Source organism: Equus przewalskii, chromosome 27, assembly GCF_037783145.1.
Source record: "Equus przewalskii isolate Varuska chromosome 27, EquPr2, whole genome shotgun sequence".
Taxonomy (NCBI): Eukaryota; Metazoa; Chordata; class Mammalia; order Perissodactyla; family Equidae; genus Equus; species Equus przewalskii.
This window is the reverse complement of record NC_091857.1, coordinates 19370489-19386278: the sequence shown is the minus strand read 5'-3', so window position 1 is coordinate 19386278 and position 15790 is coordinate 19370489. Positions and strand designations below refer to the sequence as shown.

Genomic DNA, 15790 nt, shown 5'->3' with positions numbered 1-15790 from the left:
TTTCTAATTTTTTTTTCATCTAACTTTCACATACCTGCCTTAGCAAACATTGATGCTCCTTTGGTGAATTAATTTGCATTATGATATTTGTTAAAGTTGGTTTATGGATGTTTTTGACACGTCCCTATCTTTTTTTTTAATTTCCTCTTTTTCTAGCACAATGCACTGACCCAGGCTTATCTTGCAGGTTCTCTGTCCCACTCCTAGAAGCAGCCATTTTTACAAGGAGCACTGGTTACTTTTAGTGAAGAATGGTCTTTAGAAACCAAGATCTGGCTGCCAGATATGCTCTATGCTCTTCACAGCTCCCAAGTCCTCTCAGCGGATATAACTAGCTCAGAAATTGTTTTCTAACATTCCTGGTTAAAGGAAGCTCCTTGTAGAAATGGCCGAACACACACACACACACACACACACACACAATCCTTTACCTCTTTTCTTCTATCTATATCCATCTCATACGTTAAAACTAGAGTTCACACAGATACCTCCTATACCCAACCATTACCACAGGGTCATTCTAGTTTTTGTCCTTTCTCTATCTGTACTTCCCCAAAGGTGAGACAATTATCTTGTATTGTACTTTACATATTTACTAACGTTATCTATGCTCTTGTAGAAATGAATCATCCATCACTGCCTTCACCTGACCCCCTGCCGGTCATTTGAACCCCTCCTTATACTGATCAGATTCCAACACTCTCCTCTGGGTTGCTGTTCCTGTCTGGGCATGTGGACATCCTTTTCACCCTTCTTGGGCTCCAATACCCCACACTGGACCACTGAAGCCCCCCTTCACTCCATTCACTCTCCTTAGGGTCTGACACCCCATGTCAGAGTGCTGTGCTCCACCCCACCTGCACACAGATGCCTACCTTGCTCAGATGTACAAGTAAATTATTCAGGAAGTGAAAAAAGGGAAGAAAACAAGGAAGGAAAAGAAGGAGGAAGAAAAGATTTTTTAAAACAAAGGAAGTTAAAAAATTATTTTTTTCACTAAATGTATAGCACATAATTTCATGCTAAATTTTGGCTGTTTTAATTTATTGCTCTTTGAAATCAAAGTAATGGTACAGCATAAAACAGCATATGCTAAATGATCTTGACTTTCTACTAGGTTAAATAGGCTAATGAAACATTGAACAGTGACATGTACATGTATTTTGATATATTTAAATTTCTATATAATATTTCTCATATTTTATTTTAAATCACGGTGCACTTTCAGTGTTTGAATTCTGCTGGAAAAACTAAATTCTGTAAGCATTAAATAAAGGGGTCTTATCAAAGGAATGATATGTATAAATGTTGATATTTAAATATATGTTTCCCATCTAAGGCTCAATGTCTAATTCATTTTTATATTCTTAGTATAATTTCAGTTGGATCTATTTTATCTGAAACAAATATTAGGCATGTATTTGTTACAAAATTTTGGAAAATTAAGAGAATTGCAGTATTCAAGAGATATTTCCAATAACATTCTAAATCTTAGCTTGAATGCACATTTTCTATTTTTTATTATGGCTGGGCAAAGGGGAAATCCAGTAATTTTATATGTTCATTAGAAGGATAGGTATCAAATATACTTCTCAATGAAAAATGTTACAGTAAGAAACGTGACATATGAAGGTGCACAGACACTAAATATTTCCTGTGAATTTAATAAGATTGTTTAAATCTCATCAATATAATGCTTTATTTTTCATAATTTTTCTAGAATTTAGAATTGTTAAAAACTCAAAAAATTCTGGTCATTTATCAAGTTTTATCTAGTAGACATAAAAATGCATCATTTATAAAAGTAATGTTAATAGTGCATCAGTACTAATATAATTATATATATACATTGATCATATATCTAGTTATTATTTATAAAAAATTCATACTAACTAAAAGAAAATTTGCCTAATTACCTAAGGCTTGGACTTAATACGAGTAGAGAATGCTTCTTATCAGTACAGTTGACACTTCACTTCAATGTATTATCAATGAATTTTGATATGACTCAGTACATTTCATTTTTCTAGAATTTAATTTGATTGTATAATGGTTCATTCATAAGTCTAAATGTGGACAGTCTACTTCCCATGATTTTCACTGAGATTAATTTTCTAAGGACTTCATGGTAGACAATAAATACTCACTTCTCTCCTTCCTTCATCCCTTCCTCCTTCCTCTCACCCTGTCTTAACTCCATTGCCCTATCTTAAACGCCCTATCTTAACGCCCTATCTTAAAAAACTAACCTAAACTTAGTTTTTTAAATTTTCCTTCCTTAAAACCCTTTCACACAGACCCTTTCCTCCCTTCACCCTCAGTGTAGTAAAACTTGAATTGGAGAATAACAGGTTTTCCAGTTACATAATAATTTGAGTACTATTAGCTTTGTAAACTTTTTAATTCCCCTTTTGGTCTTAAGACTAATGACACTACTTTTGAGATATATTTACATATCAATAAAAATATCTCTCACAACTTTATATAAAATTACAGTTATATTTTAGAACTCTACTTTTAGAAAATCTTTTAAAATATTTTCACAGAAGCCATTTATTCTATTAAAAAATAACATTATGGTAATTCTCTGATATCTCTCTAGCTAGTCCTGGAAGACAATAAATCCCGTTTTTGTATCACCTGAGGTATGCAAAATATGAAAAAATATATATTTCCAGAAATTTTTTCTATTCAGTCTTGTAAAATATAACAGCAAATTCTATAAAAATATATGTATGTGTGCATATATATATAAAAACTAAAAACATAGCTGGATTCCTAGTTAAAATACATTTTACTCTACATATTATTTTTATATCTTTAGCTTTAGGGGAAGAACTGAATGTTTTTGCTTTTATATTTGTTTTTAAAGATTGGCACCTAAGCTAACAACTGTTACCAATATTCTTTTTCTTTTCCTCCCCAAATCCCCCCAGTACCTAGTTGTATATATATATATCTTTTTTAGCTTGGTCCTCCTAGTTGTAACATGTGGGATGCTGCTTCAACGTGGCCTGATGAGCAGTGCCATGTCTGTGCCCAGGATCCGAACCAGCGAAACCCTGGGCTGCCAAAGCAGAGCGTGCGAACTTAACCACTCAGTCCTGGGCCGCCCCTAGAATGTTTTCATATACGCAAATTGAAACAGTCTATAATCCTAAATTTTCTATTTGCCTTAAAAATAAGCTTACTATTTGTACTTTCAAGTGTAGAATTTTCAAATAGATTAATTGTTTGATTCCTTTCAAAATGTCTTCTATTTTTAATTTTTTTTGACAGCATTCTTACTTTGCATGAAATATAATTTGATTCCTTAAGACGTATGCTTCCTACTTCTTTCATTGATATCTCACTTACAACTTTGTGGGAATTAGAAGCAGGGTTTGAAATCAATGATGATTAGTCAATACATTCTAAGGCCTCATTATACATCAGATACAAATGTTGCAAATTTTTAAGCACTGGTTCATTCTTTTTAATAACCTGTGTCATGACTTTTTAAAATGTAAAAGCTGTTTGCTTCCAGAAACATTTTATGAGATCTCAGAAATTATTGTGCTACACTTACCAGCCAAAGCAAGAATATATTCTTGAAATCTTGTTCCTATCCGGTTAGTGGCTGTGCAATTATATCGTCCAAAGTCATTGTCAGATGTAGGTGCAATCTAAAATAATTATAACAATAAAAGTTTTACAATTTTAAAACAATATCACAGAAGTTGTAAAATAGACTCTAGTATGCCTACCTTCTTTCCACATGTTCAATTATTCACAACTCTTTGCCATAAATCTTTTGTTCTATATCAAGTGAGCATTATTAAATACTATAAATCCTTTTAAGATGTAACCCATGGACCTATACTAACCATAGGACTAGGTGAAATATAGTTTATCTACTAATTCATTAAGTAGATAAATGCCACCATTTTGTTACACCTATTGAATAGAAAAACCATTAGATATTTATATACATAAAGCTCAGAAAGTAGTACAGAGTTTGAAATATATATATTCTGTAATCTTTGCAGATGTGAACTTGAAAACAGGAAACTTGTACCAAAAGCAGTGTTAAATCTCTGTTTTCTGTGTTTTAGCCTAAAATCAGGCAGATTTAAAGTTCAAGAAAGGCTCAAAATATGTCAGTTTTCTCCTCCTCTTATGATTTTATTGAACATAAAATATTAACAAAAGATGAAGATTCATTCTACACAAAAATCTTTCCAGGACGGTATTTTGCAAGAAAAATGTTTCCTTGTGTAGCAATCCCTGTAGACAGGCACATTATCTTGATACCTAATAAGAGGATCGTGCCTCCATTTCTGTTCAATTCCTATCATTCTCTTTCAGCTTAGGTGGAAAATAGCTGACCTCCATCCTTACACATGTGAAATCCATAATTAAGTTAACCTTCTGGGATTCTATTGCTGAACGTTGGAACCAACCCTGTAATTTTAATGTACCACAATTCTGAAGTATCAATTCAGAAAAGAAGATTCAATGATAGTAATAGATATAATTTTCAACCTCAGCAACTATTATTAGGAGAGAATATGCTTACAACAAGAGTTGCTGTTAATTTCAACTCTATCCCAAAATGGAGAAAATGATTTTGTGGTAATAGGAGGCTATTAAGTAAAAGTGCAATTCTGAGGTCCATTGAAGACGGTAATTCTAAAAGAGTACAAAAAATCTGTCATTCATTCTCTAGTCAGCTGTCCATCTAGGAAGAGATCATGGGCTTAAGGATTAGAAGCCTTAACAGCTCTTATATAAGTACTCCTAAGTGATTAAAATATTCATTTTTCTTATATTCAGCTTTTAATAAACCAGGCTAATTTAACTCTAAAATAATTTTAGCAACCAAACAAAAAAAATCCTTATTCTACAGCCATAGAAGAAAGTTACTTGTATATCCTCTAGGGAGGTCTGTGTACTGAAGGAATACAAAGGGAGATAGGACGGCTGTAACAAAGAATCATGACTATTTGCACAGCTCTTCAACAGTAATAAAGTAATTTAAATATAGCCATTTTCATTGAAGTGATTTTTAAAAGGCTCAATTCAGGGTTTTGGTTTTTTTTCCTGTTCCTGGGAGTTCACTTATCAAAAGATAAAAGCTTTATAATTCTATCTGAAATAAGCCACTCCTTTATCATGTTGTATGATTAACAAATACGGAAAATACCCCTAGTAGCACAGATGATTAAGAAAACACAGATACAGAAAAAACCAGCCAAATCTTGTGCCCTGAAGCAGGTTTGATGTATTGGGACAAAAATACCGATGATCCAAAGCAGAATATTATTCCAACAAACCTATTAGGAACTTGCTGCATCAACTTTTGCCCGTATATTGAAAAGTTGTCTTATTATCTCAGGGGAGTGTTCAGGAAAAAAAAAGTTTGGATGACGTTTACAGATGCATTTAGTGGCAGTAACTCAAAATATTTATAGACTATTTTGTTATATTTTAAAATTCATAAGTTTAAAAGATTGAATATATATTTAATAAAGGAAAAGAAAAAACTTTAAAAGTCAACTCAAGAAATCTATTATTGACCAACTTGTTATTAATTTTAAACTTGATTTTCTCTATATGTTCTTAACTAGCAATTATGTGACTACTAGAATAATTATTAAACAAAGTAAACTAATGTATTATCCCAAGCAACTATATACGCTATAATTCAAAACCAGTAATTCTTATTATTGTTTTTCCTTTTTTTGTTGTTATTATTGTTTTATTTTGTCTTTAGGTTGTGTTACACATATATATTATTTACTCAAGATTGAAATTTAATTTTTGAAAATAGTATACACATAAAAAGTACATCCCCAAGGTCAATGCTTTAACCAACAAATCACCTACGTGTAAAGCCAACCAAAATTGCTTGGTTTTCACTTTAGAGTGTGGAGGGATGCCATTTAAGGAGAAGAGGAAATAGCATCACAGCTTTATATGAATAAAATATTTAAACGTTGGGTTTATAAAATGTTGCTTGACATCGACTATGGAGAATTATAAACTATCCCAGATACTGACAGCGGAGAGACGAAGTAAAGAGGAAATTACAGATTAGTCTGCATTTAAACATAAACCTACATCTACCTGTTACGAACTGAATTGTATCCCCCTACAAAATCCTGTGTGGAAGTCCTAACCTTTACTGTGACTGTATTTGGAGACTGGATCTTTAAGGAAGCAATTAAGGTTAAATGAGGTCATAAGAGTGGGTCTTGATGTCCTTATAAGACTAAGAGACACCAGAATTCTCTCTCTCCGTGGGCACAGAGGAAAGCCCATGTGAGTACACAGTGGGAGGACACTATTTGCAAACCAAGGAGAGAGTTTTCGCCTGAAATCAACCCTTTTGGCACCTTGATCTTGGACTTCTAGCCTCCAACAATGTGTGGGGGGAAACAAAAAGGTTTCTGTTGGTTAAGCCACCCAGTCTGTGGCATTTTGTTATGGCAGCCCACGTGCGCTAATACACTACCCAAGACTGAAGTTAAATCTAACTTCAGTTTTTAACCATGGTTAAATGTCCAAAATTTAGGTTAAATCTGCCCAAATGTCTTTGTGCAATGGACCTCCGTGTCAATTCATTAATATTTAGTTCTTTAAATACAGTTACAAAGAAATCAATCTAAATTGAAATAGATTTGGACAAAGTTGCTTAATTACCAAACCATCAGCTATTCAAACGTTTGGGGAAGTGATGGCTAAATCTATCAACCAAACGTTCTCCAAAGTCCAGTTACCAGGTAGAAGAGCTAATGCGGCACCAATGAGGATATCTTTAAGTTAATGCAAGATGGATATCAGATGTTATTCTAAACATGCATTTTAAAAAATGTATGTAAATTGATTAGTGGAGAAAATGTAGCATCTTTTCAGTAAAATAACGCTGTTTGAAGAAGATTCCCAAATGTTCTGAAGGCATTATAAACTGGAAGGGCTGATAATGATTGTTATAGGCTTATATAAACTTTGGGCATTGATATTCACACACACATAATCTGCAATTAATAAATAAAAGATTTTGTATTCACACAGAATTTAAAGGCCAGGCACTTGGCAGTATAAAAACAATTATCTACAATCTTAATTTAAAAAATAAAATGAAATGAAGCATTGAACAAGTAAATCTGGCTTATGTAGGAACTTGTAAACATGTAGCCAGCAGTTAGCACTTATATATGCCAGGTTAAAGAGAAGGAAGGTGTCACCACAGATTCGATGGGTAGTATCAACCCTGAAGTTGAACTTTTGGCCCTCAATAACTGAAAATTACTCATTCCCTCGCCCTACTTTTTTTCTAGATACAATTTTTCCCCGCCAAAAAATTCATGAAAAATAATGGCTTTTGCTATACACCCACATTTCCACATAAGCAAATGGTAAGATGTTAATCATCAATGAGCCTTAATCCAAATGCATAAAATGTCCCTTTTAATAAACATAAAATACATGCAATAGAATTTATATATACAAATATATGTTACATAATGTAAATATATTTACATGTTAAGATTTAAACATATTCTAAAATAGCAGATAACTGCTAAAATAATACAATTTGTTTATATGTACACAAAGACTTACCTCTAATATCACCTTTCTCCCTGCACTGTACGTCTTTAAATTAGTGGTGTTTTTAGCTGGCAAGACTAATTTCTCTCTTCTCCAATGGACTGATGCTGGTGGATTAGAGTTCACGTCACAGCTTATATTGATTGGATTTCCTTCCCAAGAATAATAAATTGTTTGGTTTGATATAAACTTGGGAGCATCTGTAAAGCAATATAATATAACAATTATGGACATTGTCTTTAAGATAAATAATCATTTAATTAGTATAAACACCAATAATTATTGCTTAACTACAAAAAGAAGCCACAGTAATTATAAGTTCATATATTTAATTTGTAACATCAGAACTCATGAAAATACATCATTTGACTACTTCATCAAATAATTTTAATATTAATATACAAACATTCAAACTCAGCCAATAAGTAAAATATGAAAATTAACACTCAGTTAAGTGTGCTTTTAATAATCTGACAGAAATATCCATCCAGTAAATTAACGACTATCTACATATGTGGAATCTGTTTCTGTAACAACCCACATTATAAAGAGTTTTCAATAAAACTTAATATCAGTGGTCTTGTGTCATTTTTTAATCTCATCTTAGTTACATCACTTCTTCTATAAAATATTTTGAAGCAAATATGAAATTGAAATGGTAATATCAAAACTAAACCACAAATTTTTTTCCTGAAATATCAGTTCTAGTTTTTCTTAAATCAGAGATGACTTAATTTAATCAACAATAGCTAATTTAAAAGTTAATCAGATCCTATAAGGCCAGGTCAATTTCCAGGCCCCTACACCCGACCTCTATAATAATAGTTCAGAGGAAATAGACAATATATTATACCATTTTATTGAAATCGTCTAATTGTGAAGACACACAGACATGGTTTTTAGTCTTGCTCCATTCTAGAACTGTGACATAGCCCAAATGCCAGTCAATCATAAATTCTTTGAGTCTCAATATCTTAATAATTATTTGAGAGAATTCATTTTTTAAGAATTTTTACATAAAAACATAATCCTAAATTAAGTGGTAGCTAAAATGTTTCTGGTATTGATACTGGTTATTACTGTTACTAATGTTAGCTATTTAGAACTTAATAATCCTTCATAAACTATCAATTTCAGTTGTCTAACTTAAACGTTTTATTTTACTACCCCTAATTAAAAATGACTTACACCCAATTTTTTATATCAATAGATTATATATCAGATATATAAGAATTATAATCTGTATTACAAATGTACAAATAATCATTTAAAAATTCCTGTCCTATATATGTTGTACTGTATGTTTTAATGCCAATCTCACACAGAAGTATGAAATATTTATTGAATGCTTCCTATATGCCAGTAAGTTTATACATTTTATTCTATTTAATCTTTTCAATAACCTTATGAGGAAGATGTGATGCCGTTTTAAGCAGGAAGGATCTAAGCTGAGCTGCCAAGCTCATTCTAGTCCTAAATTGTGGGGCTGGGATGTTACTCTAGAGTGATTTTAACCAGAGTCCATTATATTCCCATTAAACTCAGGAACAAAATTATCATATTCAGTGCTAGCAATGTTTTGGTGATGTGGAACTTATCATACATTATTGAGTGGGATACAATTGGAACAATTCCTCAGGAAGATAAAGAGCCTTAAAAGCTTTATAATCTTGATTCTGCAACCCAATCTTAGGTATCTCTCCAGGGAAAATAATTAGAAATATTATCAAAGGTTTATACAAAGAACTTTTAATGCATTATTATTTTAATAGCAAAAACTCAAAACAACTTAATGTCCCACAAAAGAGGATTGGCTAAATAAATGGTGGCACATCTTGGCACATAGGTATGCTAAATATTATACAGACACATCTGCCTATGGTTTTTCATCAGTTTGCAATATGCCAGCCTTTCCCCTCACCTGGCTGGCTTCAAAACTAAGCTTCACACAGGACAAGCCCCGTGGTGTAGTGGTTAAGTTTTCAGGCTTTGCCTCAGTGGTCTGGGGTTCACAGGTTGGTTCCTGGGTGCGGACCTAGCACCACTCATCAAGCCATGCTTTGGCGGCATCCCACATAAAATAGAGGAAGATTGGCACAGATGTTAGCTTGATGACAGTCTTCCTCAAGCAAAAAGAGGAAGATTGGCAACAGATATTAGCTCAGGGCCAATCTTCCTCACCAAAAAACAAACAAACAAAACACTGAAAAAACCACTAGGCTGTACACTTTCTAAATACAGCCTTTGCACACACTTCAGTTTTGGACAAGTTTCCCTACTTTGTGCACCCATGGGCTTCTATGTTCTCCCTCAGTGTGATATTAAGACATTGAAAGGATCTATTTGTTTCTCCACCAAACAATCAATCTTAGGGGTTCAGATGTGTCTTGGTCACAGTCACATATCTGATGGTTTGCATTGTGTAAGAGGCTTACTTGGTTATCAAAAACTGTACATTGAATTGACTAGAAATTAAACAGTTAATGAATTTTCAATTCAGCTACTGAACAGAAGATATTTTCAAGGATCAAAGGAAAAAAAAACTTTGTCAAGGCCTGAGAAGATTAGGTGAAAAATCTAAGAAGATATAATTAATTAGGGGTGCAACTGCCAGAGAAGCCACACTTCTTGATATTCAAAGTCAAAAGTTAAGCTTATATCTACATCTGTCTAAAGTATATTTTGTTATTGCTTAATATATATGAAATGTAATCTCTTTAGCATTATAATATTCTAAGGAGAGGTTAACGGATAATTTATTTGCATATAAATATAGCTTAATAGGAGAATCCTACATGCTAATGGAACAATTAACAGCTGACTCCCAGTCTGCTCTGTCCACAGTTTGGCATCTGTGTGTACGTGAATTATATTATTATAATTTGACCATAAACTTAGGGTAAGATTTGCTTTTTCTATAAAAGCAAGCAATTGCCACTGATTGCTTGCTGATGATCTCAGTGGGAATTTAAGTCAGAATTACTGATGTTGAATGCAAACGTGCTACAGGCAGTACACACTATACTGAAAGCCACATTAAAAAATATATTTTTGGGGCCTTCCTGGTGGTGTAGTGGTTAAGATCACACACTCCACTTCAGTGGCCCAGGATTCGCAGGTTCGGATCCTGGGTGGGACCTAGCACCACTCATCAAGCCATGCTGTGGAAGTATCCCACATAAATTAGAGGAAGATTGGCACAGATGTTAGCTCAGTGAAAAAAAGAGGGAGATTGCCAACAGATGTTAGCTCAGGGCCAATCTTCCTCACACATGCAGAAAACATTGTTGTGAGGCAAGAAAATATTGATAACTCCCTTCTATGATAGAACAGCAACTAAATTCCTGTACAGTGTATGCTTCAAAAGTAGCAGAACAGTAGCAAGGCAGGAATATTCACTGGCACAAGACTGGCACGTTAATGAAATCAAACAACTGTTATTGGGCCACTGTGTGAAGAATGATATGTCACTCAGGCAGAGGAAACATGTGAAGACTTCAGGCAAAAAATGTCTAGCCATATTTCATGTTGATAAATCCAAAATTAGGTCTTTTCAGAAAAGTAAGGCTTTCACATCATGAATGGCTTCAAATATTGTACAGAGGAAATTAACTTTGGCAGTTAAAAGAAAAAGCAGGAGAAGGGAGGAGGGGAAAGGACCATGCAGACCTGTGGGAAGAACAGAATTGAGTGATTGATTGATTATAGATATATATAATTGCCCATATATAAATAAATATATATATATAATTGCCAAAAAGATGGGCATGGGCGAATTTTCACTTTGAAGTTGCATTCTTTGCCTGGGTTTTGTGTCCATATTCTATGCATGAGGAAAATTAATTCCTGACTTCATGAAATGCAAAGTTATGGAAACATCTCTTAAGGCACTACATGTCCCCAAATCCTGGTAAAGTTCAAATTAAAATATTCTACACATTAAAATGAACAGAAATAACTTTATTGGAAGAACATATTTTTATCTGAGCAGAGTACAGATGAAAAACTAGAGAAACTTCAATAGTGACAAGATGGAAATATATCATTCACTCATCCACTGGATGGAGAGGTAGAGAAATCCTTTTAGAGTGTCTGGTATCAACGAGAATCAAGGAAAGTGACAAAAACGCACTACTTGAAATGTTTAGTCAGGCTTCTGTAAGGCTTGACTAGGCCCTGTCCCTGGTGTGCCTGTAGCAAAGAATCCTGCTAAGTCAGTTTAGTAAGAATCCCCCCACTCTTGATAACTGATCGCCTTTGATATCTGACCAAGTTCCTCATTACCCATCCTTAGTATCTATGTACATGGCCTGCTTGTAATAAGAATCCTGTTACTCTAGTTTAGCAAGAATCACATTATCCTTGAAATTTAGTCAAGTTCCTCTTCGTAATTTTCCATACACTGACCCGCATCACTCTGCTCATTGGCTATAAATTTCCATTTATGCTTGTTGTATTCAAAGTTGAGTTCAATCTTTCTCCCCTATTGCACTAGTCCCAAATAAAGTCTTCCTTACTACTTTTAACAAGTGTCAGAATAATTTCTCTTTGATGAAAGAAAGTGTACTCCCCAAAGACGTAATTAAAAAGAAAACTGGTTTCCCTTTCTTTAAGACAGAATGACTACATGACTACAGAGATGTGAAGTAAATATGGCAGTGAGAAGAGCTATAGGATTATTTTCTGCAATTTTTATATATTTCAAATAGAGTTAAATTTTTTTAAAAAAATTAAATCAATCACACAGAAAAGAAATTTAGACTTCCAGACGGGGAAAGATGGGAGATTTATATCCAACTGTTGGAATTCACCAGGTTCTCATGGTGTGAAGGAGTGATCTTTGTATTTATAGCATTTACCTATGAACAAAGTTAAATTTGCAACACTTTTGTGAACGTGATTATTTTAAGTTCTGAATAGTTGAACAGATCTCATAGTATCTCATAGCTGGAAAGAAACATGGTAATCATCGACAAATCCTTATTCTACATATGAGAAACCTTGTTCTGGGATTCTTGGGAAGGTGGTGGTAGAGCCAAGACCACAATCTTTTGGCTATTTATGCTCATTTCCTGAAACCACACTGCTATGCCAGTTATTCTATTAATAACTAGAAATACATCCTGAGAGAGTAGTGTCTATGGATCATTAACAATGTTACTCCACACTGGAATTAATGTTTGAAGTGATTATACCAAGTAATCAAGAAGTATTTTATTGTATCTTCTACGTTGTATTTAAGCAATAAAGGAAGTATGTAATACACTTTAGAAGGATTTTTGTGAAAAAGAGTGCATATTTGTAAAAGTCAATTAATTCCAGGTGATGCCAAGAAAATTAGATAATTAAAATCATCACCACTTTTCCAATTTCTATGCTGATGTAAGAGAAGCTAAAATGTAAGAAAAAATGTATGCTGGGGCAGGCCAGTCATTTAACCCCCTAAGGAGTTTATGGCTTGAACCAACTTTTAACAACATCCTTGAATAAACTTTGCTTAAATAAAAACTCAAGAAATTAATTTTATACAGGAAAAAAATACTAAAATTGGAGCCAGGAGAGAGAAAGAGAGAGGGAGAGGGGAGAGGGAAGGGAGGGAGAATGAGAAGAAAGAAGAGGAGGAAAAGAAAAACAAGAAGAAAGCTAAAGTATATTATGCTTTGCTGTAGAATTTGTGTTTTACAAACATTTCCTAATTTCATCCTGTGTTCTCTTCTGGGTATTGGGGATCAAATGTTGAACATAAAACACAAGGATCCCCCACCATCTTACATTTTTTATCTATTACATATGTCTCTAGTTTATTTACTTTATAATTGAAAGTAACTTGAGACAACTCATAGGTATAATCAATTTCAGAATCAAGACATACAAAAAATTAAAATAATAAACTAAAATCAGGATTGTGAACAGAGAGAGAAGTTAATCCATTGATTCAATATTAGAAAGTCAAAGACAACCCACTAGATTCCAGTTTGGGCATTTTAATATATCTTCCATTTTGAATTAATAAGAAATGTTAAAGTAGTGTATAAGATTTGTTTGGTTACTGTTTATCTATAAGATTTATATTTCAAAGGCAAATTTCATAATTGTGCTGTCTAACCTTCCTGTAATTAAGAAATTATGAATTATCTAACTCATAGACCTTTTTTTTTCTTTTTCTCCCCAAAGCACCCCAGTAAATAGTTGTATATTCTTTGTGGGTCCCTCTAGTTGTGGCATGTGGGACACCACCTCAGCATGGCTTGATGAGTGGCATCACACCTGCGCCCAAGATATGAACCAGTGAAACCGTGGGCTGCCGCAGTGGAGTGGGCAAACTTAACCACTCGGCCATGGGGCCAGCCCCCATAGCACTTTTATTCTTGATCATGACAAGTAAATTCTTGCATTAAAAAAAACTTTTGGGGGCTGGCCTGGTGGCGTAGTGGTTGAGTTCACTCTCTCCGCCCCGGCAGCTTGGGGTTCAATGGTTTGGATCCTGGGTGCAGATGTATACGTTGCTCATCAAGTCATGATGTGGTGACATCCCATGTACAGAGGAAGATTGGCACAGATGTTAGCTCAAGGACAATCTTCCTCAAGCAAAAAGAGGAAGATTGGTAACAGACGTTAGCTCAGGGACTGGCTTCCTCACCAAAAAACTCCCCAAAACCAAAAAAACCTTTTGCATAAATTAAATGGAAGATATCATTCAAAATATCAAGAAAGAAAAAATTTAATCCCAAAATGAGCATATTTACTAATGTCTTAAAATATAATTGCTTTTTAAAACTGTTTTAAAATTAGACTTTTTATTTAAAAATATATGGACTATGCAATTTTTACATCTAAAAAATTATAAGAATTTCCCAAGTCAAGCTCAATATCCAACTTCCTATTAGGACATTTATAAAAAAATTAGGTTGTCCTCTGTTTTCAAATCATTTTTGAAAGATTACAAATATGTTACCCTCCTTCTATCATTGTCAATCATAACATATGCTAGACAACTGCTATTTTGAGTGTGGCATCTTCCTATTTGAACCTGATAATCACAATTTATAGCTATTTTGTTGAATGTCCATATGCATTTTCCTTGAGTATATACTGCCTCTATAAAAGAATATTCTGGAATATAATAAAAACTAAGTGGGTATTGTTATGCAAAATACCATACATGGGTCTAACAAAAAATACTAAACATAACTGCAAAACTATCCTTCATCTTCAAAAAATTGCAAACATAAATATGATATCTTTCTCATTCTCTGCCTTTCTCAGCAGTGAAATTCTAATTCTGCTGTTTCTTTATTGTCAGTAAACTTACAAGCCTTTATAGTTGTGTGTGTATATATATACAGTATACTATATATATATATTCATTTTAGAGTGAACACTTACATTTATCTGTTTCATTTGTTGAGAGACATTAATTATTTGGAATTAAACTGTAAGTGGCTTTATTTTTATTTTAAATATTTTAAGTCACCACATATGAGGTAATACTCCTGAGAGCTAAAAAACCTGTATTAAGTTTTCTTTTTGTGTATCAAGAAGGCAGTATTGTGGTATCATAAATTGTACTTGACCCCTTAAACAGTTGTCTTATTTTTATTTGAGTTTCTAAATCGAATCCATGTTACCATGAAAGAGGCGATACACTCTGTTCTTTCTACATATTTCACTCCTGCAACTACTTGTATAAGAATTAAGTATACTGTATAAAATATTGCAAATAACACTTTGTTTATGTTTTATCATATTTGGCTTGATATTTTTAACTACTATTTATTTATACATTTATTCCATCACCCATTCCAGATACTGCCATCATAGGCTGCCTTGCCAAACAAAATATTAAAATCCTCTAAATCATAAAGATTGCACGTCTTTAATCAAAATAATATCAAATCTACGTCTGTTGACACTAAGCCATTAGCAGATGCTGGACATAACTCTTTAGGTGTAAAAGTTTCTCCATCTGGCTATTCATCAGCATAATACTTTGAGCTCATGGAGGAGAAAATCAGATGTCTTAGGCTTCCTCTTAAAGATTCTGAATGTGCAACTCTGAGAAGGGCAGCTACTGTATTAATTAACCCAAATTACTATCATGTGCCTATTTTATACCAAGCACTGTTTCAGTGTGGGGAATTCATGTCAACAGGGAATCCTTTCTGGTGGATCAAGCAGATGCAAAAATAAATAACGA

The 15790-nt window shown here is 33.4% G+C and overlaps 1 protein-coding gene across 2 annotated transcripts in view; it reads right to left on the bottom strand.

Moving 5' to 3' along the window:
- NCAM2 (neural cell adhesion molecule 2) overlaps positions 1 to 15790 on the bottom strand; it is a 482218-nt gene that overhangs the window by 109814 nt on the left and 356614 nt on the right. For both annotated transcript variants that reach the window (XM_070597896.1, XM_070597897.1), the window contains exons 10-11: positions 7606 to 7793; positions 3569 to 3665 (exon numbers count right to left, since the gene is read on the bottom strand). In XM_070597896.1, coding sequence (XP_070453997.1) covers positions 3569 to 3665; positions 7606 to 7793 — 285 coding nt within the window. The remainder of the gene's footprint in view (positions 1 to 3568; positions 3666 to 7605; positions 7794 to 15790) is intronic.